Consider the following 27543-nt stretch of genomic DNA (forward strand, 5'->3'; position numbering starts at 1 on the left):
CTGTCCTTCAGATACTAATATTATAATTTTCTCATCGTTGGTTAAGCAAATTTCCATTCTTCCCTGGTCTGTTTTTCAATTCAAATTAAAAATGAAATATGAGAAGAGACTATAGAATGAATCACGCTCTGATGGACAATATAAATTTCACTTTGGTTGTTTTATGGTATCAGTCTAGAGATCAGAGTAAGCATTTCGAAGGAATTCGTGACGGGGAGTAATTTGTTAGCTTCCTCGAAGGGAATAGGTCTTCGAGAAGGTATTAGTCGACATACCACGTGCAAGTATCCCACAATATCCGTAAAGGGGAGCCAGACCGCCGATAGTTAATAGACTGTTAGAGCTCTATCTTAAAGTTTTTGTTAACCCAGTGGAAGGAAACGAACGGGAACGACGTCTTTCATGGAGTCGATATATCTTCGAGTTCTCTCGCATCCGGGGGCCATTTGTTCTCCTCGTTCGCTAAATCCTCGAGATCCGATCTCGCCTCTCGCGCGGTCTCTTTTTCGAAACTGCGATCGGCCAGGCTCCCGAGTCCATCCCGCTGGCGAATATAAGGATTAGAGGGGCTACGAAAGGACGTGAAAACGGGAAATGGAAGTGTCAAGGACCGGCCGTGATAATATCCTGGAAACGTTAACTAGCTTCTTTTCCTTTACGGAGAATTATCCCAAAGGACGCTAAACTGGGCTACCAAAATCCCTTCAACCTCCAAATTCCAACTTCCAACAGCCAAAGATCACCAATGAAATTTATTTTCAATAAACTCTTACATTAGAGCCATCTTAATATTTTTAATTTTGGATACGTTAACTAGCTTCTTTTCCCTTACGGAAAAATCCCTTCAATAATTCACGAATTTATTTTTAATAAATCCTGCCTTATAATTTTAAAATAATAACCACACAGTGCATTAGAGCCGCCTTAGTATTTTTAACTTTCGATACCCCGAAGGAACTTACAGTTCAGTGATCCGAAACCGCGGATCGAAGAGTATTTCGCTCGACGAACCGAGAAGAAAACAAGCAACCGTAATTGGGTTTCCTTCCTGTTTTCAAAGCAAACATGAATCGAGCCCGATAGAATCGAAACGTTAGAATCGGACCAACAACCGTAAACTTCGAATTGCCCTTAATATCGGGATCTGCATCCCCCGCGGAAGGGACACCGTCGTTGCTGGCGAATGATCGATATTACGAGCGCGATAAGTGACTGCTACTTCTACTGTATCAATTAACTGACTCACGATTAACGAGATCGATACCGTGGCTAAATGAGTCGACTTCGGCCGCGAATGAACTATCGAAGGTTCGTTCGCACGAAATTTCTCGCCGACGGTCGTCTCTTTAATTAAATTACGCCGTTCGAAAATGTACGCGGACCGGGCTTAACAAAGTAATCGTCGCTGAATCGACGATCCCTGTTAACGACTGGAGGCCTCCAATTCGTTCCAACGAGTACGAAGACAATCGGAGCGAAATATCGACGCCAGTAACGATAAAAAGAACTCTTTAAAAACTCGACTCGATTTAAAAATAAACCTTCAGACTCTAAACTCAAGGCAATTAAACTGAGCTCCAGGGCAAGATAATATTTATTTCGATCGCCATTGTGCGTGTTAAATTAACCGTTAAGGTTTCAAATAAATTGGGTTACTTGGGCAAGAATGATTGCCTGATGTTCTACGATTCGAAGAGGTCGTTTCGCGTCCTACCCCTTGTGGTTGCTAGAGGGTAGAAAACATGGTCGTGATCTTCGGATCAGAGGGTTTGTAGGTCACGCGCTTTGGTGGTCTCGATGTCGCTAGAACTGCAATCAGTGTCTCCAGTTTCTGATGAAAATTGTCTCCAGAGCATTTTTAGATTTACATTTTATTCGTAGCGAGATTATCAAATAAAAATACAGTCATTTCTCCAAGAAACCTTTCGTGGAAAATAATCCGTGGATCTCGGGTTGGCCAACAGTTTCAGACGATATTTGTCGAGTCTCGATAATTTCGCGATCGTCCGCGGAAAATAAAACCCGAGTAAACGGACAGCGCGTATCGACAACGAAGGGAAGAGACGGTAAAAGGAAGAAGAGACCTTCGGGCTGGAGTTAATTATCTTTCCAGCGACGCTGTCACCATCAATCCACGACGAAACGCTGAACGTCTGGCGCAAGATTACGTTTATTGGCAACGGGGACGACATCGATACTCGTCGTGTTTTAAGAAAATTGCAACGCGATATCGTAATAATTCGCGTCTCCTAGGCCCTCGAAGATCATCGACCTTTCGTTAAATGGCGTTATACCCTTTCTGTGAACTTTGCAACTCGACCTTCGACGTAAAAACTTGCGTCGCCGGAACGAGATTCCGGGTGATGTTCGATTATCAGAATAGAATAAATATCGTTTGCTGTACTAACGAGATTCGAGTGCCACGGTTCGCGAATTAATTTCGAAAGTAACCGTTATCGTTCGATAAGGGATCTGAGACTTTCCTGGAACCAATGGCGGAGCGAGGACTCGCGCGGAATGGGATCAGATAGAGGATCCTCCGGGGCAAAAGTAATTTCGAAGGTGCTGAAACCCTCTTCCTCGCCACCTAATTTCCGCGGCGTAAAACCTAGGAGTCGTCGTTACGACGAGAACGTTCCCTTTTATTCGATTGTTAAAACCAAACCGGAAACAAGAGGGTCAGACGATTGTTTTCACCCTGCAAAACAGTTCTCTCTGGACGAAGAATTTCCTTCTTTCGCTGTTCATGGTGCGAATGTTCATTAATTGGTACGATGACTGCGTCTAAGCGAAAGAAAATGAATCCGAAAAAGCACGTAAGCTTCGAGAAAAGTGAGAGAGTTTTCGTGAGTTCTTTTTGTCATATAATACACATTATCGTTTCTAATAAGCCTCTAAATAATTAATTGGTAACTCGATACGCGTCCACGAGGGATTTACTGAAAATAATTCCTGCAACAGCGTCGAAAATTGTTGCGTTTCTGTTAATTTAATCGTTAGGGTAGCTTCGTCGAGCGTATATCCAACGTTTCCAGGGCCTCCGGGCGCCGCGACGTTTACCGTTTCCGGTTCGTAGGAACGCCATGCTCGATCGAGGCTCGATTCGCCCGTAACGAGGTTAATTCTCGCGTGCAACGTCGACGGACGCCCGGACGGAGGAACTTTCGGACGAACGAAAGCGCGAATTCGGAAGGAAACGCGAAATCGTCGCTTGGCGAGGGGTTGAAAGAAGCTGCCGGAACAGGGGTTTGAGGGGGCCGCGTATCGCGTGGCATAAAAGCTCGTTCCATTTACCCGGTCTCCTCTGCTCGCGTTTCGTCACGTAGAGACCCTCTGTTCGGTGTACCCGACGCCCGCAAACAATCCAACGCCCGGAAAGAGGGTGAGAGAAACTAAGGGCGCGCCCCGAAGGGGGTCGATGGAGATGGAAGGGGCACGATGCGCCCGCGAAACGAACGAATCCCTTTAATCCGTTCTGTCAGAGGCAAATGAACAGTACGCCTGTGGACAAAGCTTTGCCTCTTCCACACCCCCGTTACTCCTACCTTTTACCCCCTCGACCATTTTATCTGCGTTCGCCAGTCGTGTCCTTCTTTCTCCGCCGTTTGGTTTTTCTTCTCTAATTTCGATAAAGGCACGATAAATTGGCGACACGATCGGAAAACTCGCCGACAAACCCGTCCATGGGTTAAGTATGAGATTCGTGATGGCGTCTGACTAGGTCTCGAGCGATACTACTTGGAGGGACCAGTAGAATGGTTCTCGGTTCTTCTGGCCTGCTAAATATCGAATAAACCTTGCCAAGTTTCACGTAGAAAATTTAAGTAGGCGAATAAACGGATAACAATGAAATTATAACGACAAAAGGGCAGTACTTGATTTCTCGGTTTCGTGTAATATCAGTAACAAATTAAATTAATATCGCGAATGAAGGAAACCCTTTGTACTCGGCTGTCCCCTCTGAAGGGACATCCAGCATTGGATATTAATTACGATTATATATTCCTCTTTAGTGGGATCTGCATCGCGAATTGCGCCATTCGAAGCCTTTCGACCGTCGTCGGATAATCTCGGTGTATTGTTAACGTAACTAAAATGGCGACTGTGCACGATCCATCAGACTTAATGCAACGTCCGCACCGGTTGATTCGGTATCGCGGCTCGTGGATGCTCAACCCCAAAACCAGCTTATCCGCTGGTCTGACCGTGAGGGGAGGGGGGATATTAGGCGACCACGATCAAAAACTCCGCAATGTCGGACCGCCTGTGCGTGCACGCGACGACCAGCGTCACAACGCCCATTGACGTTAATCCGTGTACGCACGGACCATTAATAGTGGCCAGTCGATAAATGGATTGCCGTTAATAGCGCGTAGTATCGCCACAGACGAGATATCCGAGTAGACCTCACGCCTTATGGACTTTCGTGGCACGATCTGACTGACAACCGATCGGAAAATTTTTCGGCGAAAAAAAAAAATTTCAAATCGATCTGAAAAAATTATTTCTAGCTGCAAGGATCGATTATAATCATTTTTGGTGAACACACATGCCCCCGAAATCCTACCCACTTTCGAGAAAAAAATTTAGGAAGGTGGAGAAATTTCTCAGCGAAATAAAAAAATTTCAAATCGATCTGAAAAAATTATTTCTAGCTGCAAGGGTCGATTATAATCAGTTTTGGTCGATAGACATACCACCGAAATCCTACGCAGTTTCGAGGAAAAAATTTAGGAAGGTGGAGAAATTTCTCAGCGAAATAAAAAAATTTCAAATCGATCTAAAAAAATTATTTCTAGCTGCAAGGGTCGATTATAATCAGTTTTGGTCGATAGACATACCACCGAAATCCTACGCAGTTTCGAGAAAAAAATTTAGGAAGGTGGAGAAATTTTTCGGCGAAAAAAAAAAATTTCAAATCGATCTGAAAAAATTATTTCTAGCTGCAAGGGTCGATTATAATCAGTTTTGGTCGATAGACATACCACCGAAATCCTACGCAGTTTCGAGGAAAAAATTCCTCACCGAAAATAGAACGCCTGACCATACGTTGACCTGTTTCCCTGGAATTTCACGCGTATATCTAACAAATCATAACTCTTGAACGGGTTGGACGATTTTAAAGTTTCCGAAGGCGATCAACGCGTATTTTAGTGAAGAATATGTAGAAATTCTAACAATATTAGAAAAACCACATAAAAGTGGTCCAATTTTCAAATAACTGCATTCATTAGTATAAACTTGCGGTCCCAATAATCCACTTAAGGGTTGATAGAAGGCAAATACTTAACTTTGACGGTCTACGTAAATAATTCTTGTACTCTTAAAATAGCAAACGATTGCATCGTTTTTAATATAAGAAGGAAACATATTGTGACTCACTCTTAGGGCGCGACAGGACCAGCACAAGGAACACCTGTAACAGAGTTATATACATTGAATTATGTACCATATGCTGAAAAATAAGGTTAAAAATTAGTATCTCGTTTTTGGGAATCACTGTGCATCGAAGATGGCGATGTAAAGAGATAATTATTTTGACCGCTCAGTTGGCGGCGCCATTAATGCGCGGGAACAGACGCGCTGTAGATCAGTCCCACGGACCGTATTATTCGCGAGAGGGCCACCGAGACTTACAACATCGCGATTTCTCGTTAATTATCGGGCGATACCCGGGGAATCCGCGCCACTCAAACAACCGGTCTATTAAGAGCTGCTAATTGAAAAATCCGCCGGTGTTTGTGCGCTAGGGGGGGCACGATTATCGGGAAATCAAACAAAGAAATCGAGAATTCTGTTTGCCCGGCGAGATACATCAGCGTGGCTCGCGCTAATTGCGCGTCGCAAACCCCGGCGCGAATCCTCTTCTATGCAGCGCCATTTTCCCACTGGAGTCGTCCAAGGACGCACGATATCGTTTATTAAACGACCCACAGGTTGCATAAAATCGTTCCTCCCACGGATTATGTTTACTCAGTTATTACAAAAGAGAGCGAACATTGGACGCGGTACGGTTGTGAATTTTAAATCGGTAAAAAAGATGGACGTTTCCTGTTCACCCTATCGAAATAAATCTCCCGGTTTTGAAATTATTATCCCGTATATTATCCGGTCGCCGCCAGAACCGGGTCAGGGAACACGATGCCTCTTATTAAAAAAATCTTAATGAAAGTAACTCGACCGCGGCGTAGAACTTTCCGGGGCTAACGAAGAAAGTTTTCCATTCGAGGAAGCCCCGTCGAACGGTACGAATTTTTACGACGGCCCTTCTTAAAAAACAATTACCCCCACAGATATTAGGGGGGGGGCGAGTTTAACAGGGACAATCGCCAGCCCCTGTTTCCTTATCGATTTCCGCTGCCGGGAAAATACTCCGCGGCGGAATACGATCGGATTTATTCCTCCTCGAGTAGAGAAACTCCGTCTGGGATGAGACTTACGAACAATATTTGCTGAACGTGAGACCACCTCGTCTGCGATCGATCGACCGGTGACGTCGAAACCGAGAAAATTAACGAAGACCGCGGGAAAAGGGACCGGAATATTCTTTGCTCGATTTCTGGAAATCCGCGAATCGTCGAAGAAACACTCGTATCGTGACGTTACTCCATCGTTCACTTCGTCTTCAATTTATTTTCAGCCGCATTCGTTAGCTCTGATAGCTTTGATACCAGCTTTCGAAAAATCCTTGGATCGAACTTTTTAATTTAATCGCGACGCGAATCAGCGTCCGGGCAGATACGATCTGAATTCACCGCCGAGTATTTGGACGAAATTTAATGGGAGAGATCGCGGGGAAAAAGGAAATTTCAGTTCGTGAGAAATATCAGGTGCGAGTAATCGGCTGATTGATTAACTTTCACGTACGGGGGGCCTCGTAATTACGTCGGGCGAACGCGTTATGAACGGTCGACGAAGAAAATTGCGAAACTCTTCCATCGCGAGGAGTTATCTCGAGTTTTCCGTCGCGTCGCGCGAAAGTAACGAGACCAAGTTTTCCACCCACGGAAAAATTCCACCCCCCGTTGTTCCCCGTTTGAGGTCCACGATTCACCGGGCGTACGCGAGCAGCTCAACGGGGAAAAATAACAGAGTAACACGCCTGCTTTGGATGTAAAATTAAACGTTAACTCTGCTCGTTGTTCGCGGAGAGGACTCTAAATATAGGAAACACCCTGTCGCTGGGAAACTAACCAGTTATTATTGTAAAAAGGCGGCTTCGAACGTGTCGCCGTAATTTCTGGTACATTTGTCGGCATCGTAGCGTACAATTCCAGGCTTCGTTTACCTGTCGTCCAAGAATAACCGCCATCGACTCGACGGGATGACTTTTTATTTAAAGAACGAGAAGGGACCGGGCTTCCACCGACAGCGATCGATCCTCGCCACGTGGTGCAAGAATCCTGCGCGAGGAATTCCCAAGGACCTCGCTAAATAGCCATTCTACACAGCGAAATCGAAACTCTGATTTCCACTATCGGTAAATGATAGCAAGACATCGTAAATGTTTAATAATATTTCAATCTGATGTCTTTCGAGCGAAGAATTCGTTGCAGTTCGATTTTAGAAATTATCAAACGTATCGATGCCAGCAAAATAATTGTATTATTCTTTGATTCACTGAAAAGGGGAAGGAATAGTTTCCGTAGGTTCTGGTCTTTTTATGCTGCAGGTTACCCGTAATTTCCTCGAGAAATTTCGCAAAGGTGGATCTGATTTAGAAAAGCGCCGTCGAAGGATCTCGAGGAGCCCTCGGGCTCCGTGGAGTACACAATGAAAAGTGTTTCTCCGCAGGATATACTTTTATTTACATACAACGAGAAGAGAAACGGCAAAAGAGGCCAACCGTGGATACCGAGGGAAAAGAGTTCTTTTGATAAAAAAAAAAAGAAATGGCTCTTTTCTCTCTATCGATGTTTATCGTCGACTCGGTTCGATCTTGCGCAATCCTCTTTCGCAGACATTCTGGTTATCGTTCTTTTTCGCTCACGAAATTGTTCACTGTTTCTCCCGTTAATCCTGCTATATAGCACAAACTTTCACAGTATAAATTAACGACATAGAAATCATTAAAATTAGCACAGGTGGTTAAAAAATAATAACGAGGTCGTCGAAGCGGACTGAAAAGTTAATAGATTTTCCGACGAGGTTCTCATTTGGGATCCACGGAGGCACACGATGGTCCAAAGTATCCGGAAAGGACCATTGAAGCGTCAAACGTAAGCGAGGCTCTGGAAGACCGAGAAGATAATCGATCAAAGAGCCGAGCATTGAAAATTCAAGCACGTAAAAGATGTTGCTACTCGTAAATTGGCCGGTGGAATACGTCCTCGGACTAAAGGTTATCCAGGACTAGAGAAAAAAAGAGAAAAGCGTCGAAAATTTGAGAAACACTCGAAATTCTCGGGGGGAAAACAATATTGATTGTTTGTTACTACCGAACACTGTTACAAGCTGTTTTCTTGGGAACAAAAATGTAAAGCACCGAGCAATAAAATATTTAAACGTCCATGGAATATTCGAGCATCCTCAGGATGGGGATGAAATATTTTCCAATAGTTTCGTGTGATCCCTTAGAAAAAGAGTTCGTTTCACATTGTCGCCTCGAACATTTACCGTCGATTATTCCAATAAATAACGTCGCGTGTAATTTACCCCGTCCGTTTCCAACCACGAAACAATTTCGCGACGATTATTCGGCCATAAATCCGTGGCTCGGACACACTTATGGCCCGCAACACCTCGTTTATTAATATGGATGGGCATCGTTTCGGTTCACGGGACGGGGAGAAAAACATTCGATTAATTCCGGGAGGATCGTCGTCGAGGACCCGCGCCGGAACGACGCACCCCCGCGTCGCGACGCTGCCAATTATCAGACACTGCGATCCCGCGAATCCACAACGACGTTTCCGTCGACTGTTAACGCCGTCGTCTCGCGGCAAACTTGCCACGTCGACCCTCGCGAATAACGACGAGGGGGTAGCGATGCATCCCCGCTGCATTGTTGCATCGACTAATTGGACGCGGAAGAACGAAGACGTCGGCGAAACCGCGGACGTTTCAGAAAATGGAACAACAAACGCTCAGGGGGGGGAAACATTCCGTGGATTTCCGGGCTCGTTTGATCGTTTTCCATCGTTCTTCGCTACCTATTTACTCCCGCGATGCTCCTTTCGCGATCTCTTGCCTCCGAGATCCCCAAAGAATAGATCTGCTCCGTTAATGACTCGCTTCTCGATCGCTAGAGTATAAATATTTATGCGTACAATATTTTATTATTCTTTTGGTGTCTGAAATAACGGGGGACCCTGTCTTTTGGGAAATTAAAAATATCATCCAGAGTAGCTGTCGCCATTTTTTAACGTCAGTTTATCTACGTCTTCTCTTAGTATTGCGACAGTGAAACGAAATGAGAATTCTTCTTTGTCGTCGAGAGGTATTTTCTTTTCAATATTATTGCCCAACCCAGACCTAACCCTTTGTTAGGTTAAATATCTGTAATCTAGTGGTAAAAAAATCGTTTCCTTCCAGCGATTCTATGTCGTTTCTTAAATTTGGTATCGCAAAAGTATCGAAACAGCGAAACAAAGTGAGTACTCTTTTTGGTCGTGCTTTCTTTTAAAAATTTGTACGAAGATCGAAGAGAAGAGGAATAATGCAAAGGTAATTCGTGCTCGTTGGCAGGACGAATTCTCGGAGGAAATTGTTTCTAAGGTGCACTTCCCGGGTGTCGCGAAATACAAAAATAACGCGGTCCCAGGGCACGAGGAACGCCGGGATATGAAAGTTTCAAGGAACTCGTTTGCCGGTTCGATTCGAGACCTGCATCGATGCATACTCGCACACGCGATCACGGACTCGTGTATATGCAACTTACACCCACGTGAACGGAGAAGAGAAACGACTGCCATAGGTTTCCCGGGCGAAATAACTTTCCAGTTTCTTTCCCGTCTCGTCGCGACGACTTCTCCGCGAGAAATATGCAGACGCGGTCTTTCGACTAAACGGGAACAATTTTCGTTGGAGGGCAGTTTTCATTGACGATGCAAAGTTTCGAATCGTGACTAAAACGAATATTATTATTATTCATTTATAAACGGGAATAAACCCTTTAATAGAAAAGAAGTACAAATATAATCATTCCATTTACACAATTCTGAGATCCAAACGTTTTGAGGTAATTTTCAGAATAAAATAGAAAGAGATTTCTTAGAAATCTCGATGGTATATTTGTAGGACAAATTTTAATGGGAGATTCTGAAGTTATTAACGTTTAAACTTCCACCGTACTGAATTTTTTTCCTCGGAAGTGGGTAGAATTTCCGGAGTATGTCTATTGACCTAAAATGATTATAATTAGTCCCTGCAACCAAAAATAATTTTTTCAGAACGATTTGAAACACGTGAAATTTCAGGGGAATCATTCATTCGTGATCAGACGTTACATTTTCGGTAAAGAATTTTTTCCTCGAAATTGGGTGGGATTTTGGGGGTACGTGTATTCACCAAAAATGATTGTAATTAACCCCCACGATCGAAAATAATTTTTCCAGAACGATTTGAAATTTTTGAATTTTGTCGAAGAATTTCATATCTTTTCGAATTTTTTAGCGATATTTTCTGTGCTGGGGATCTGCACTGTTAGATTCTACGCCCATGGCGTTCCATAACTGTATAAGTATCTATTCACCATATAATTCCAGTCGATTCATTCTCCATACTACGATAAGCGTCCACGATTCGAAATTTTTTAATTTTGTCGACAAATTTGACAACCTACACCAATTTTTTTCTCGAAACTGGTTAGGAATTCGAGGGTATGTCTATTCACCAAAAATGATTGTAATTGACCCCCCTAGCTAAAACTAATTTTTTTAGAACGATTTAAAATTTTTTTTTCGTCGAAAAATTTAGGCACCTACCCCCTGTCGATTTTCCTTAAAAATTCGTTTTTCATTTTTAGTAATTTTGTTTGACGCACTACAGAAAAGTTGTCTAATACTTTTTTATAGGTACCCATGAGCTCTACTTCAGAAAAAAGTTTCATTGAAATATATTCACTATTATAGGAGTTATGACTGTTTGAAAATTGAACCATTTCTATGGAGTTTTTCTCATTTTGCGGGGTCAAGGACTAACTTTTCGAGTATTTTTACGATTTATACATATTCTCCACCAAAATACGCGTAGTTTGCTTTTTTAACATTAAAATCGTCCAATCCGTTCAGAAGTTATGACGTTTTAAAGATTCGCATGAAAATTCGGGCCAGAAATTAGATTTTCGGTAAGGAATTTTTTTCTCGAAACTGAGTAGGATTTCGGGGGTATGTGTATTCACCAAAAATGATTATAATCGACCCTTGCAGCTAGAAATAATTTTTTCAGATCGATTTGAAATTTTTTAATAACTTTTTAATGAAGCTTCAGTCAAGAAATTGATATTCTCGATTTTCGTCTTATTTTGGCCTCTAGAATCTGTCTGTAAAATTTTTCCCAGGGGTGGCCGAACACCCTGTATACAAAGGAAACGATTGAGTAATCGTTGGACACGAAATATGATTAGAAACATAATATCTGTGATTTTTCTTGCATTATGCAGTGTTTGAAGACTTAATAAGTGAGACATCATAATTATGCCTAGCAACAAGACTCCGGGATTCGCGTGGGAAGTATTAAACGTAAAACGATGGACGAAATATTCACGCATGTAGATTTAGCGATTAATTCCAACTACGCGTTTTAAAATCCACTCCGTTGCGAGTGCAACGAAACGGGCTTAATCGAAATACGTTTAACGCAATTTGAATACAATTTTCGCGAGATTACGTGGCTCGTCCTCGATTTGCTTTCTTTTCTATCAACCGTTCCGCAACAACGGGCACACCAGCAGCTTCGATAATACCAGCGAACAATTATTGTTCGAGGATTAACGGATAATGGAAGTTCGTAATGCTTTGCCCGGGTTCAGTCAAGGGTGCAGCCTTTCAGTCGGCTTTCGTCTTCCTTCCTTCCGGGTTCCGTCTGCTCTGCTGACGCGATTGCTCGTGCATTTTCAGGGAAACTGCTGGGAAAACGGACCGTGGGCCATTATAACGGGTGACTCAAACGCGACGTCCGAGATTTATCTCAAAATTGAGAAACGATCCTCAGACATCCCCGAGATATAATCGCGATTGTCAGATCGTCAAAGTCATCATTCTATGTCTTCAAAATTACCTCGACAATACGTATGTATGTATGTATCTTTCACGCCTTATCTATCAATTAGTGTACTCTAGTCTTAAAACTGGGAACAATTTGTGTACAATTGTGCATTTTTCAAAGTTATTTGTTTTGACGAGGGATTTCAGAGAAGAGCAGTTTGAGCACTTCTAAAGATCCCAGTAAACGTTATGATATTTGTTTCGTATTTATCGCGGTATCTAGCGAAAGATCCGTCTCTGAGCGATAATTGTCCCGCAATATCGCGAAACCAGCTTCGTCTTTAATCACATTACCGTCGGTGTAATGTCATTAGCGGGACGTTGCTTTACCGTCCCCGACTAATTCGATCGCGTTTTCAGCCGCGATGCAAGGCGGAGCGACGCCGGCAAACGTTGCCTCCCGAACGCAGCAACCCTCCGCCCCCCCCCCCCGCATTTATATCAATTTCCACGGGAGCGCGCAACATTAACGCGAATCACAATTTACTATTAATACCGACAAACTTGGACGAAGCTCCCACGGTGACGCAACGCACGCCGGAATATCCGTGCTCGAATAACCCAATAAAATTGTCCCCCGGATTATTGCTCCACCGTAAAATTGATTCATTATCATCGTAAATTAGCGGCGATCCGACGACCACGCGGGGAAATTTCGAAAATCATTTTCGTGTCAATGGTTACCAATCTCGTCATATTTTTGGGGGGAAAACATTTCTCTATAATAATATCATTATTATTCGTTTATTAACGGGAATAAAACCTTTTAATACAAATGTGGATTTTCACATAATTAACCCTTAAATGCATGATGATGTATATGTACATCAGTGTTTTCTTCCTTACATAATTTCTAAACGGTAATTCAAACACAGTATTTTTTACTTTTAATAGGTGCTAAAAATATCTATCTTAGTTTTTGAACGCAAACTTTCATGATATGGCAGTTCACTTTTTTAACTGACAAAATTTGGCAGTTTGGCGCAACACTTTCAAATACACACTTTGGCGGTGAAATTGTAATTTCATTTTAGTGGATACTAAATAGTATTATTACGTGCAAAAAGTCATTCACTGCAGTAAGCCTAATTCGAAGACAATCGTATAATAGAATAGTACTTAGGGTACATTATTAATAGTAACTGTAATGCATACTGATGTAGATCTACATCAGTAAGTTTTCTTTATAAAAATATACTTTTTAGAAAAAAAAAATTTTTCTTTATTTTTCCCTTAATCTATGTTTAATTATCTACCTGTTTCAATTTATTGTATTTAAAAAGGAAAAATCATGCATTTAAGGGTTAAACTATTATCACATACAAAATTTTAACAAAAGGAATTACTTTACGTTGCAAGGATTATTTTAGACTTTTTAATTATCCAGGATATTTTGTAACAAAGAATATTTGATTTCCCGTTCGCGTTCGGTGGCAACTTGTACTCGAATGTTTGATTAAGTTAATGGCCGCGTTACCGCTGAACACAGGGTTTCGGGCTTTTGACTGACTCAATCGCTTTCAGGCTCGGTGGAGGCTTTCGCGTGTGCACGGAATATGATTCGAAGCGGGGGATCGGATCGAATTTTTCCGCGACAGACGAGGATCCGAGACCGGGGGGAAATTCTTGGAGATCCGTCGAGGCTCGATCGTAGTCGAACCTAACCAGGAAATTCTCTGTTAAACAGAATTGCGAATTCTCTCGTCGAAGTATGCCCGACTGAATTCTAAACACCTCAATTTGATTATCGTTCAAACGACTTGGCGAGTCGACGCTTTCCAGCTACTTATTAACGAAGTTTCGCGGACAGTGTTTTCGAAAATCTTTATGTAAAGACGCCACGAACTCTCGAAAATGGATTTCGAAACAAAATTCTCCCGGAAAACTGTACGGACGAAACTTTGATGAAACATTTCCACGTTCCCGATCAAAGTGCTCGAATTTCGACAATCCTGTTTTTTGGATCACGACGATCGAACCTGTCCACAAAAAACTCCATTGCGTGTGAATTTTTTTTAAGCGAGAAACTTCGTTTTTGTTCCATGGTAACGAGATTACAGACGGGGGAATTCTCTTCTTATCGATCTTTGTAGTCGAATCGATCGTTTTTCGGTTTCGAAGGGTGAAAAATGTGAAAAGAAATTCTTCAGCGAAACGCAGGGTTCCATCTTCCCCTTCTTATCTCGATCTTGTGAAAACTTCGTCTACAAACACTCGACTTGTCGACCCTTAACCCCCGCGTATTATACTTTATTACCCTCCCTCGGGTAGCGTATAATTTTTCATACGAACATCAGGAACGATGGACGATCCTAGATAAATGTGATTATTCCTTTATCGTTAATGACTCCGAGTAAAGGAAGTTTAAGAGAAGCAAACGAAATTCTTCTGGCGCTTACGAAGAACCTAAGATAATAATTTCGATCGAATTCCTGGCGTTTTAGCCTATTTCCCCCGGAAAGAAACGAGGGGACTGGCTCGAGAAAACAATTTGCAGAGGAAAAACGGTTGATACTTCGTCCCTGGATCCGAGAAATATTTACACGCTGCACCGTATATAGTCCTGGCACTCCAGAGGGAACGTGGACGTGTATCGACGTCGACGAGAAACTTAATACTCCGATCAATACCGACCAAGTCAGCTTTAAACTTACTATTCACACAGTATCTATCAAAGGAGCGACGGGGGTGTAGCTCGTGTGCTTCGTACACAGGAATCCAAAAAGATCCATTTACCGCGCACACGCTTCAAATATTAACGTTTAAGGAGGTATTGCTGTATAGACTAACTGATTTTTTTTTTTAATGATAGATAGGCTGTTTTGTACTGAGACTTTGTAGATATATTTATCCATCTTATAAGCATGTACAATATTTTTTTCATGGAAAAATATTAAAAATCATGGGAATTGTAACTTCTTATTTAATGGCTCTTTTGGAAAAGGTGCTCCAATGGCTTCCAGGATTCCAAATAATTTGAAACAGAGGGGATTGAAGTATCTTCATGAGGAAGGTTGTAGTTATAGCAGGAACTAGGGGGAAGTTAAAATTCTGATAAATAAAGAAATGGCGACGCTTCAAGTTTCGAATTTCTATTTGTTAATCATTCTTTTGTCTTTAGCGTATCAAAAAAAATAGTAAAACTCAATATTTTTTTAAATCTCTAGTTCCAGCTATAAAGGCGTGTCTGCTGAATATTCTCTCCGAATTTGAAGTAAATCGGTTTGCTAGATCTTGAAATATCATGTAAGCCAGTTTAAATGCGTTTTTTTTTAACAAGAAGCTATAACTCTCGCAATTTTTAATATTTTTTGATGAAAAAAATACTATACATACCTATAAGACGAATAAATATATCAGCAAAATGTCACTACAAAACAACCTACCTGTCGTTAAAAAAAAAATCACAAAAAAAGACAGCAATACTCCCTTAAACGACCTCGACGATAAACCAGAAAACAAGTAACTATGTAATAAAAAGTTGCATTTGCACCACGAAATAAATATCGCGAGCAACTTTGACTGTATTTATCGCGATATTTCAATGAAATTTAATATTTTCGACGAAAAGTAAATCGAGAATGGAAAATACGTATAATATTCACCAGGATAATTGCGTTCACGCAATTTCCGTCGCAAATTCTCCGCGTTTCCCTTAACATCATTGATCACTGCTCGAAATGGGCAGCAATACGTAGTTTTTCGCGAAAATTCCGAAACAAGCGGCGAACTTTCGAAAAGTTTCGCGACCGCTCGTCTGGGGAATTTAAATAATCCCCTGTTTTGTTCGCCCGTTGATCCTTGAACGCGAATACGAGTTTTCACGGGCTGTTCGTCAATTATTCAACGCGTCGTATTGTGCATTTGTACATTTACCTGGAAAATTTCTGTTTTAAAACGCGTACATCTGGATAGATTAAAAGGAAAATGTGGTTTGTTTTCAAGCAGCTTGAGAACGCTGGAGAAAAGCGGACGCGGAATTATTTCGTTCGCGAGCGATCGAATTCCTGGGCGATTAAAAAACGGGGAAAATTATTTCCCGAACGTTCGAGGAAAAGTTCGCGCTTCACGGCGCGAGATTACGCAACGGAACGCTGCTTTTTCACCCGCGTAGACGTTTCTGGTGTTATTACAGCGTCTCAGTGGAAACTAGCAACGGCACTTGCATCCGAGAATAAGTAAACCCTTCGTTTGCCTCGTCCCTTTGCTTCTCGTGGCGCTTCTTCTTCCAGCTCGTCGCGGACGAGGGGGAAAAGAGGAGTCCAAGGGGAAGTGGACCAGTTTGCCATGCTTTATCGCGTTTCCCCTTGGTCGGGGTCTTTCGAACTTGAGAATCTTTGGAAACACCGTTTAAAAATATCTCGAGAATCCCCAGAGTAATCTTTGGGTACCGACTGTTCGGATCCAGAGCGTTTAACCGCGTAGCTAAGCAGGAGGATCCATCGAGATCCCTCCAAGATCAAAGCTAGGAGGATAGGGACCGTCATCGTTCCGTTAATGGGAACAGCAAACGGATCTGGGTACATGTGATCGCGAATTTTGATATTTAATTTAATACACGGACGATACGTGAGAAATTACGACGGCAGTTTGCGGATCTCGTTTCATCCGGTAAACAAGCTACGCAGCGCGTGATTACCGGTTACAGTAGCTGCTCATTAATATGATAGCGCGTAATTGTCGACGAAACTCGAGGAAAATTATGCGGGAACGTGTCGTTCCTGCGCTCGGAAATTCGACGGAATTTCCACGGTAAAACTGTTGGAACGTTCGACGGGAATTCGGTAATAGAATCGCTGGTATGTCGGTGAAAAACTTGTCGAAGATACATTAGAATGTCCGCAGGAAAGATTGTTGAAAGATAACCGACAGAGAAATTGCTGTATATTGATGGAACCTCTCTGTTAATAGAATTGTTTTTTAATTTGAAAATTAAATTGTTGGAAATTTGATGGAATCACTTGGTCTCCAGGGATCGGATAATTAAATAAATACGAATTTTTTCGTATTAAAGTGACGTAACGAAAGCTACGAGAAATGGTGTAAAAGCGAAGTTGGACGTATAGTCGATAATAATATTGTCGAAAGTAAAGATCGACAGAAAATTGATAGAAAGCAATGAAAAACGATTGCAACCGTAGTGGAAGAGGGAAGTTCCTTGAACTTTGATATAGAAATTTTTCCCCGTGTTTAGATTCGTTCTTGGCTCACCGAATGACCAAATAAATTAATATATATCAGTTTATCAATATCCCTCGTGCTCGTTTTTGGACGTCCATCGCGAATTCCATAGACATGGACAGGAACAAGAGTATTATCGAATGAATGCGATTATTATATCATCGATTCGGTTCTGTTTCCCTTTGTCTCTCGTGCTCGTCGGAGTGGCTGTGCAGAAACCGCGGCAGAATTTCGCGATCGCGTGCTGCATAGTCGCGTTAATTAGCTCGAAACCGTCGCGTAATCGGGCCAAATCCCACCGAAATAAAAAAGAAATCATTCGGACCAGAGACTGGCGATTCGCGAAATTAATAAGAAACGCGCACGGTCGTTTATTCGAGCATTAATCCTGCCGGACCATGCAGCCTTGCCACGCGGCTACACATCGAATATTCAGGACGCGATTCTGCTCGGTATCCTTGGCGTATATTGTGTATGCTCAAAGAATTTTTCAGGCAACGCCAGTCACGGTAATACCCGCTTATCCGAAATGCACGACGGACGAAGAAATTTAATGAATTACCGCGACGCTGTCGTCGCAGCTGCTAATAATAGCCTGCGTTCGACGTATCCTGCGTCTACGATGATCTACATACGACATAATTCACTCGTTTGCTAATCTGTGCTAACATATCGTACGCGTGGGATAATCTACACAGACATACGCGTTCACTAATCTACATTATCGTTTACGGACACACTGATAGATCGTATATTAAATAATTTACGATATCATATTCTACATCCTTGTTTTATGGAACGTATCTTGCACGCGGAGTAATCTCTCTTCTCGTATTCTGCAGTAACACGTCTACGTCTACGGCAATTTACGTTATCCTATTCCGAGTGCAAGATATTTTAGCGATATTTTCTCTGCTGGGGATCTGCACTGTTAGATTCTACGCCCATGGCGTTCCATAACTGTATAAATATCTATTCACCATATAATTCCAGTCGATTCATTCTCCATACTACGATAAGCGTCCACAGCGATAGTTAGCAACGGTAGCGTATTTGTTTAATACGGAGGCTCGTTCGCCGGGTATCGTGCCAATTAGCAATTAGACGATTAATCATGCTGGTAGGCGTTCAGGTATAATTATTGTTTTCCTAGCCACGGGCACGGAACGCATGAGTAAATTCGCCAAGTCGGTCGTCGACGAGAATGGAAACAATCCATCTCGAATGCTCTTTGAGCGACAGGGAACTTCTTATCGAGTTCCCAGAAAGTTGAAAAGTTGATCGCCTCTCGCGAACGTAGGATCGTTACCGTTCCCCTCTTATCCCTGATTTTTCCTCCAGGAATTTTATCTCGAAGAATGCTACGGGAGTCTGTAAATGAATCTTGTTACGTTAATGCGCGCTCGGAGGAGAAAGGCGAAAAGGAAAAAGTAACGCAACCAGCGCGCTACTTTCAAACAAGCTCAGAAACGGTGACTCGATACCTTAAACAAATTTGCTAGGCTGCATACTTCGTCCCAGCGCTTTTTCAGAATGTGGAAGAAGGCGAACCTACGTATTTTTAAAACAGTTCAACAACGCGTATTAAAAGTAGTTAAAATCTAGACGCGTGCAGTTCCGAAACTACTAATGTTTCATTAATTATTAAGCCACTGTTAGCGGTGGCAAGGCCTCCCCTTTAAAATGGTTTCTGGTTTTTGTCGATCCGACTTCCCGTTTTCGAGATATCGTAATTTATGTAAAAGGTAATTTCTTAAATTCCGCTCTCCGCCTAACAACGCGTATTAAAAATAGTTAAACTTTAGACGCGTGCAGTTCCGAAACTACTAATGTTTTATTAATTATTAAGCCACTGTTAGCGGCGGTAAAGCTTCCTCTTTAAAATGGTTTTTGGTTTTTGACGATCCGACTTCCCGTTTTCGAGATATCGTAATTTATGTAAAGTGTAATTTTTTTAATTCGACTGGTATAGCGCTTCCTGTGTTAAAACGGGCTACCAACGCGCGTTAAAATTACTAAAACTTTAATTACTTGCAGTTCCGAAATTATTAGCATTTTCTCCATTATCGAGCCATTGTTAGCGGCGGTGAACCTTCCTCTTTAAAATGGTTTTTGGTTTTTGACGATCCGACTTTCCGTTTTCGAGATATCGTAATTTATGTAAAAGGGTATTTTTCTTAATTTGACTATCGCTGTCTTCGTCTAACGCGCTCGGATCTCCTTGTCGCACGTTGACCCACTGACCGAGTGACCGAGTTACGTCACGTTTACTATTTACTACGGTCACGTGAGTTCATTCATCTCGCGACGTAAACAAACGTAAACAGACCCTTCGGACTCACGCGATCCGCTTGAAATTAAAATCCTCATATCTCCGGAACTAATAAAGCTATCGACTCCCACAAACGCTCATTTTAAAGGGCATTTCACCCCCTATCCGATGACTATACCAACCACTATATCTAACGTTGTCTTCAATGTTTAATTTCACAATTACTTCGACACAATTCACCCAAAGTACTGTTACGCGATAAAACTGAATTAGAAATTGTTTCTTCGATCGAAAATGAATTTAAATCAACGCATTGAATAAAAAAGGGGAACAATATGTTCCATTTAACCGTCCACTCGAAACGCTGGAATTCTGCGAATATTTTTTAATATCGCCGGTATATTCGAAAATATTCAATTACGCTCTGTGCGCAGGGATGACAATTCGAAGCCGCTGGGAGAGATGCGTTGGCATAAAGCAGGGTGAAAAGTCTGGTCTCTCCGAGGCCACGTCCGTCTGCCGGCGAGATGAAAAAGTCTTAAACGAGTTCGCTCGTAAAGTTATTCCTAGTGACGCGTGGCCTTCCCCGTCGCTTGCAGGACCTTTCCTTTCGACTGCAGACAACCGCGCTCCTATACGAAATTATTATGCAAACTGTTTACCTCGAGAGACCAGAAACGCGCGCGGTTCAATACACTTCGCGACACGGTTGCACGTAGCGGATACCCGTCGTAAAGAGACGGACCATCGACCCTACACGCTGCAATAACACTATTTTTTTAAATAAACAACACCGTACTATTTTACGTGCCGTTTAGGGACACGCCTTATATTTTATGAATTATCTGAAGCTGATATTTATAAGGCACAACCGTAGGGTCGATTTCTGTTTCTCGGGGACTCTCGTTGCGATTTTTGGACAGTGCTGCGTTGCGTTCGATCCGCATTGCAGCTTTCCCCGGCAGTCGCCGAACAATCCAGCCCTCCAGCGATAAACCGGCACCGCTGATAACGTCAGGGAACGTCTTAATTTCATGCATTGAGAACGGATCGATGCCCGGGGCTCTCGGTTACCCCATAAAGCTGGTTACGGTTTGTTTCCGCGCACGGTGCACGGGGTTTACGGCTCCCCGAGGGATCGTCAAGCCAGCGACGGGAACCAACGGCCGCGTCCTCCCACGTTCTCCAGGAACGCGACATTCAGCTAAGCGACGCTGGGGGCTTTACGACGTCTCGTACGCGTTATTCCCGTCGAAATATCGGCGAAACTCGCGACGATCGCACGGTCTCCAGCCTGCAAACACTCGCGCCATACTTGCCGAATACAAAGATTCCTCCACAAATATACAGGCTGTTTCTGGACGAGCAGTAATCATCGGATAGTGGGTGATACTACGTAGAAAAATAAGTCGAAAGAAAGAAATAAAATTTGTTCGTTTGAAGCTTCGTTTACGAGAAAATCAAATTTGAGAATGTGTTGATATTACGTTCATTATTATTCGATATTAAGAACTGCTGTATCAAAATTTACAAATCATTTACGACCACCAGATTTATGGTAATTATGAAATGTAAATAATCATGCTACGCGAGGGCTCGAGACTATTTTCAAACTCGATTTTCTCGTGAACGCCACAGACTTGCTAACCATATTCTAACCGATTTATTTCTCTCTACTGTATTGTCCAAATACCGATTCTCAATTTTCAATTTCCAGGGAAAGTAACCTCTCTAGGATCGAAACGAGAAATCAGAGCAACGAATGTTGAGGGAGAAAGGAATGAAATATGTCGGAGAACGGATCCGTGGCGGAGCCACTTCGATCGCGAAGTCAAAGAAATCGAGGTGCTCGCGGTTGGAGGACTCCGGGCGGTTGATTAAACCGCGCGAGCAAGGTTTGAAGCGACGCAGTTTCCCCGGGAGTTCTCGCAGCTACGAAAACGAGGGTGTTCGAGGCGAAGTCGGCTTTTCGTGGCCGTCGAAGCGTGGCGGGCTGCTTAGAGCGACGCTCGTCGAACCCGGGGCCTTGGTTCGCTTCGATGCGAAAAAGAGGATGCCCGGGGACCCGGCCCGCGCAACCGGAAGTAAAAAGAGGGAACAGGCGACGACGCAGAAGTGCCGTCGAGTGGAATGCAAGGCGACGCGGACTCTTCTTGCTCTCGGTTGCTTGCTCCCGCCCCCCCCTTTGCGTCTTCCGCGAGCAACCCTTTCATTTTCCTCGGCCTTTTTACCCGCCTCTATCCTCTGGCCACCTTCTTTTTACCGTGTATGGTTTTATTTCCTACTACCATGAGAATTTGCAACGAAAGGTTCGGCGATGGAAGATATTTTATTTCTGTTAAAATTCCATCCCCGTAGCTCTTCGCATCGGAAGGTAGATGTCCATTTCGCAGAAGGTAAAATTTCTCACCGACGACGGGGAGATAAATTTTCCACGCGTTCGAATATAATTTCCAAGGATGGAGAAGTCCTTTCGTCTCGATTTCCTCTTTACCATGGCGAGCACGCGCCGATCGCGGAGTGAAAAGTACGACGTTACGTGGCCGGTTATTCGCGGACTCGATGCTTTCTTCGCCTCGGTTTTCTCCCTTTATCGCTTCTTTCGAGGGTTGTTTCGCGATTTTTCTCTCTTTCCTCGCGTATGTACCCCGTGATTTCTTCTACGACGTTCTTCCCTCGATAACGTCTGTCACGTTTTTTCCTTCGACCATCGCGTTATTTCAGGATAAAACGAGAGAACTGGATCACAGGGAAGCGTCGTTCTTCCCGGGAGATAAAGCTCTCTTACGATGTAAATAATAAGAGGCATACACGCAATGTTTTACAATAAATATCAACGAAATTAATTTTGAGATACGAGGGAGACGATAATAATGAAACGTCCACCATCCTCGTGTATCATCCTCCACGAACCTTCTCTCCTTAATCAACGTTTTAAATATTTACAATCTCTCTTGGCCGTCTCTCGCAGCCACCAAGTTGTAATTGAGGTTCGAAACTCCCGGAGAAATTTCAGTGGGAAAAGTAACTTAAACGGCAGGTTAAATATAAATCTAGAAACTCGATTCGCTGCATATTTTAAAAATGGCCAAGTAGACCCAAAGGAGGTTCGCCCCGGTCTATATCTTGCGAGCGTATCGTCGTGTTTATCGCGGAAAACCCGGCAACGCGGAAGGTAAAACGATGGAAGCGGACGCGTCGTTAAAAACAGCGTTTCACAGGGAAAGTATTTTCGCCCGCGACTGTCCCCGGAGTCGCTACGCTATTCGTCACTCGTTCCACCAATTTCAAATGCAATCATTTCTACCGCACTTCGCGTTTTCATATCTCTTGTCCCTTTCCCCGTTTCCATCCAGCGACAGACGAGCGCGACGCTGCACGAACCGTTGCAACTTCTCGCCCGTTGGAAAAGCGACAGCGGGTATATATATTTTCTTTCCAGGACTCGACTGTCCGTTGTTTTCCCAGGACAAGCTCCCTTTGACGTTATTTTTACCCCCTGTTTTCGCAAGTTCCGCCTCCTCGTCAGCGAAAACATCAGGCAAATTCTCCCTTACGAAACAGAGACTCGCTCTTTGGCGATTATTCCACGAACGATGTTACTTAAATAATATCAGGAGACTACGAAACGAGGAAAATTTATATTCGAGGCTTGGCTATTTAATACAATAAACGTCTCTTTTAATCGATCGTGATTTAATGCTGCTGAAAACGACAGTTTGGAGCAACGATACCAGGGGTTAAGAACCCGTGTTTGCTGTGAAGGCGCACAAGAGACACGACGCCGTAAGCAGTTTGCCGAGTAAATAATAATTCCGAGTTTACGCGAGTTTCGACGCGAACTTTCGCGCAGAAATCTGGGCGCATTCGACAGCTGTCTAATCATATTCAACTCGCTCCAGTTTATGTACTTACAAAGAAACGACGCGACGGATGTCCCGCGCGAGCCGTAGTTCATTTTTTCCGAAATAATTTATTAAATAGAAACTCCTCGGTAGCGATTTTTAGAGGCAGCAGTAGGGAAAAGCAATCTCTTAAGTATCAAAGATCCCCGCGTCACTCACCTAACAGCAGGAAGGGAAGTGGAACCGGACGTGGCTGGCAGAAATCTGAAACAACACAAGAGAATACCGAATTATATGGCGCGAGGGGATGAAACTTTGCCCGCTCAGCCTTAATCGCCAACGTGAATAATGATTCGGTCACGCTGAACGTCGCGTGCAATTTCCCGTGAATACCTGGGCCTGGAATGCGCCCGGAAAATCTGAAGAAAATGCCGGGAAAACAACCTGTCGCGATATAAATTTAATTAAACCGAAAAACAGATAAACTGTTATCATTTTCGTTTACAGGGGCCCACGAAACTGTATTCTTGTAATTCGTTCGCTGTCGATATTTTTCAGCAGAATCCGATGGAGTAATATAAATTCCGAATTGTTTTTCGGAATTGATCGACGTGGAATGGCTTTCGAACAGGTCGTCGAACTTGTCCTCCTTCGAACAGGAAATTCTCCACGATATGCACTTTCCACGGTAGCGTTAAGACAAGGTCTAATGCTTCTTATCGTTCGAGACGATAAGATATGCACACGACATAGCACTTTGAACGGTAGAATTTCATTAGCAGCTAAATATCTCGGAAGCTATTAATTTTAGGAGATATACACCCCGGATGCTTTCTATACTCGGGATTCGTTAGTCCATCGACTTTTGAAATAAAATAAAACACACCATTCCGTTTAAAAAACTGATATCGTGCACCAAAGACGAAATTTAAACAGAATCTTTGAGAAATCTGTTTGATATACAATAAATTCTATCGAGAATCTTCTGCGGTTGAAACTAGAAAAAATATCCAGCAAGATATTCCACAAGGATCATCCTCAGAATTTATTAATTTATCGACTTTTGCAATAAAATAAAACACACTATTCTGTGTAAGAAAGTGATATCGTGCACCAAAGACGAAATTTAAACAGAATCTTTGAGAAATCTGTTTGATATACAATAAATTCTATCGAGAATCTTCTGCGGTTGAAACTAGAAAAAATATCCAGCAAGATATTCCACGAAAAGGGATCATCTTCAGAATTTATTAATCTATTGACTTTTGCAATAAAATAAAACACACTATTCTGTGTAAGAAAGTGATATCGTGCACCAAAGACGAAATTTAAACAGAAACTTTGAGAAATCTGTTTGATATACAATAAATTCTATCGAGAATCTTCTGCGGTTGAAACTAGAAAAAATATCCAGCAAGATATTCTACGAAAAGGGATCATCCTCAGAATTTATTAGTCTGACCACATTTGCAATAAAATAAAACAAACCATACCGTTTAAAAAAGTGAAATCGTGCACCAAAGATGAAATTTGAACATCTTTATAATCTTTAAGAGATCTGGCTAATATACAATAAATTCTATCGAGAATTTTCTACAGTTGAAACTAAAAATATTTAGGAAAATATTCCATGAAAAGGGGTCCATGGAAAATAAAAGGGAAAAGCCTCGCTATTGTAGTGTTTAGACAATTTCGAAATTTGTTGATCTTGAGGACTCAGTTTCTTGGGGCTGTCTGCGTTGGTCGAATGGGTCGTGGGACGTCGGTTAAGCCGGTTTCCACGACAGAGAACGCACATTAGCGGACCCCGGGTGTTAATGTTCCGTCAGGTGGAAACGGGAAGTGGAACTCGATGTATCGCCGAGGGGGAGGGAAATGGTCTGCGACCGGCTTTAAAACTAAACGCAGTTAAATCGAGTGTGTTATACGCCGGAACAGCGTCGCGTGCAGCTCGGGCATTAACGTGACATGATGTAACGTATTTCAGGTTCCGAGCGTTCTTCGGGTTCTCTCGATGGAATTTTAACCATCGTGAAAATTCGCGATCCGCGTCAACGCGTGGAAATGAACGTTTCAACGTATCGATAGACATCACGCCTATCGACGCCCAGAGATTCGATTACAGACCCTACGTGGACCAAAATAATAAATTTGTTATCTTCGATCTACCCATTAATTTGATGAATCTCATTATATTTATATTCCATAGCTTCTATTCGAGTGTATTAAAATATTTTTCTGTTCGTACGATTATATATTTTTGCATTAGATGATTAATATTGGTCGAGAGTCTATTTGCTCGTTGCAAAATGGACGAAAAAAATTGTTGCAAGGAGATTCGGTTACAGACTCTACGTGGACCAAAACAAGCTTTTTCATCTTCGATCTACCCATTAATTTAAAGAATCTCATTATATTTATATTCCTTAGCTCCTATTCGAGTGTATTAAAATATTTTTCTGTTCGTACGATTATCTATTTTTGTATTAGATGATTTATATTGGTCGAGTGTCTATTTGCTCGTTGCAAAATGAACGAGAAAAATTGTTGCAAGGAGATTCGATTACAGACTCTACGTGGACCAAAACAATCTTATTCATCTTCGATCTGCCCATTAATTTAAAGAATCTCATTATATTTATATTCCTTAGCTCCTATTCGAGTGTATTAAAATATTTTTCTGTTCGTACGATTATACAGGGTGTTCGGCTACCCCTGGGAAAAATTTTAATGGGGGATTTTAGAGGCCAAAATAAGACGAAAATCAATAATACCAATTTGTTGATGGAGGCTTCGTTAAAAAATTATTAACAATTAAATTAAAAAATTTGAAATCGTTCTAGAAAAATTATATTCGGTTGCGGGGATCAATTACAATCATTTTTGGTAAATAGACATACCCCCAAAATCCTACCCAGTTTCGAGAAAAAAATTCGAGTAGTTAGACAAATTTTTCGACAAAATTAAAAAATTTCAAATTGTTCTGAAAAAATTATTACTAGTTGTGGGGGTCAATTACAATCATTTTTGGTCATTACACATACCCTCAAAATCCTAACCATTTTCGAGAAAAAAATTCTTCACCGAAAATATGATTTCTGGCCAGAAATGTCAGCCCAAAATTTCATGCGAATCTTTAAAACGTCATAACTTCTGAACGGATTGGACGATTTTAATGTTCAAAAAGCCAAACGCCGCGTATTTTAGTGTAGAATATGTAGCAATTATAAAAATATTCGAAAAGTTGATCCTTGACCCCGCAAAATAAGAAAAACCTCATAAAAATGGTTCAATTTTCAAACAGCCATAACTCCTACAATAGTGAATAGATTTCATTGAAACTTTTTTCTGAAGTAGAGCTCATGGGTACCTACAAAAAAGTATTAGACAACTTTTCTATAGGGCGTCAAACAAAATTACTAAAAATGAAAAACGAATTTTTAAGAAAAATCGACCAGGGGGTAGGTGCCTAAATTTTTTGACGAAAAAAAAAATTTTCAAATCGTTCTGGAAAAATTATTTTCGGTTTCGGGGGTCAATTATAATCATTTTCGGTGAATAGACATACTCCCGAAATCTTATCCACTTTCGAGAAAAAAATTCAGTATTGGCGAAACATTAAACGTTAATAACTTCTTAACGAAGCCACCATCAACAAATTGGTATTCTTGATTTTCGTCTTATTTTGGCTTCTAGAATCTCCCATTAAAATTTTTCCCAGGTGTGGCCGAACACCCTGTATATTTTTGCATTAGATGATTAATATTGGCCGAGAGTCTATTTGCTCGTTGCAAAATGAACGACAAAAATTGTTGCAAGAAGATTCGATTACAGACCCTACGTGGACCAAAACAAGCTTTTTCATCTTCGATCCATTAATTTGAAGAATCTCATCGTGTTTATATTCGTTGGCTCCCATTCGAGTGTATTAAAATATTTCTCTGTTGATGCGATTATATATTTTTTCGATGATTTATATTGGTCGAGAATTTATTTGCTCGTTGTCGAGGGGGATGCAAAATGAATGAAAAAATTGTTG

General features: G+C 42.0%; 1 protein-coding gene across 1 annotated transcript in view; it reads right to left on the reverse strand.

Moving 5' to 3' along the window:
* LOC143344543 (uncharacterized) overlaps positions 1-27543 on the reverse strand; it is a 331445-nt gene that overhangs the window by 228168 nt on the left and 75734 nt on the right. Inside the window, 1 exon segment of the mRNA XM_076770680.1 lies at positions 23724-23768. Within this exon segment, the coding sequence (XP_076626795.1) occupies positions 23724-23768 (45 nt within the window).

This window comes from Colletes latitarsis, chromosome 8 (assembly GCF_051014445.1).
Source record: "Colletes latitarsis isolate SP2378_abdomen chromosome 8, iyColLati1, whole genome shotgun sequence".
Classification (NCBI taxonomy): domain Eukaryota; kingdom Metazoa; phylum Arthropoda; class Insecta; order Hymenoptera; family Colletidae; genus Colletes; species Colletes latitarsis.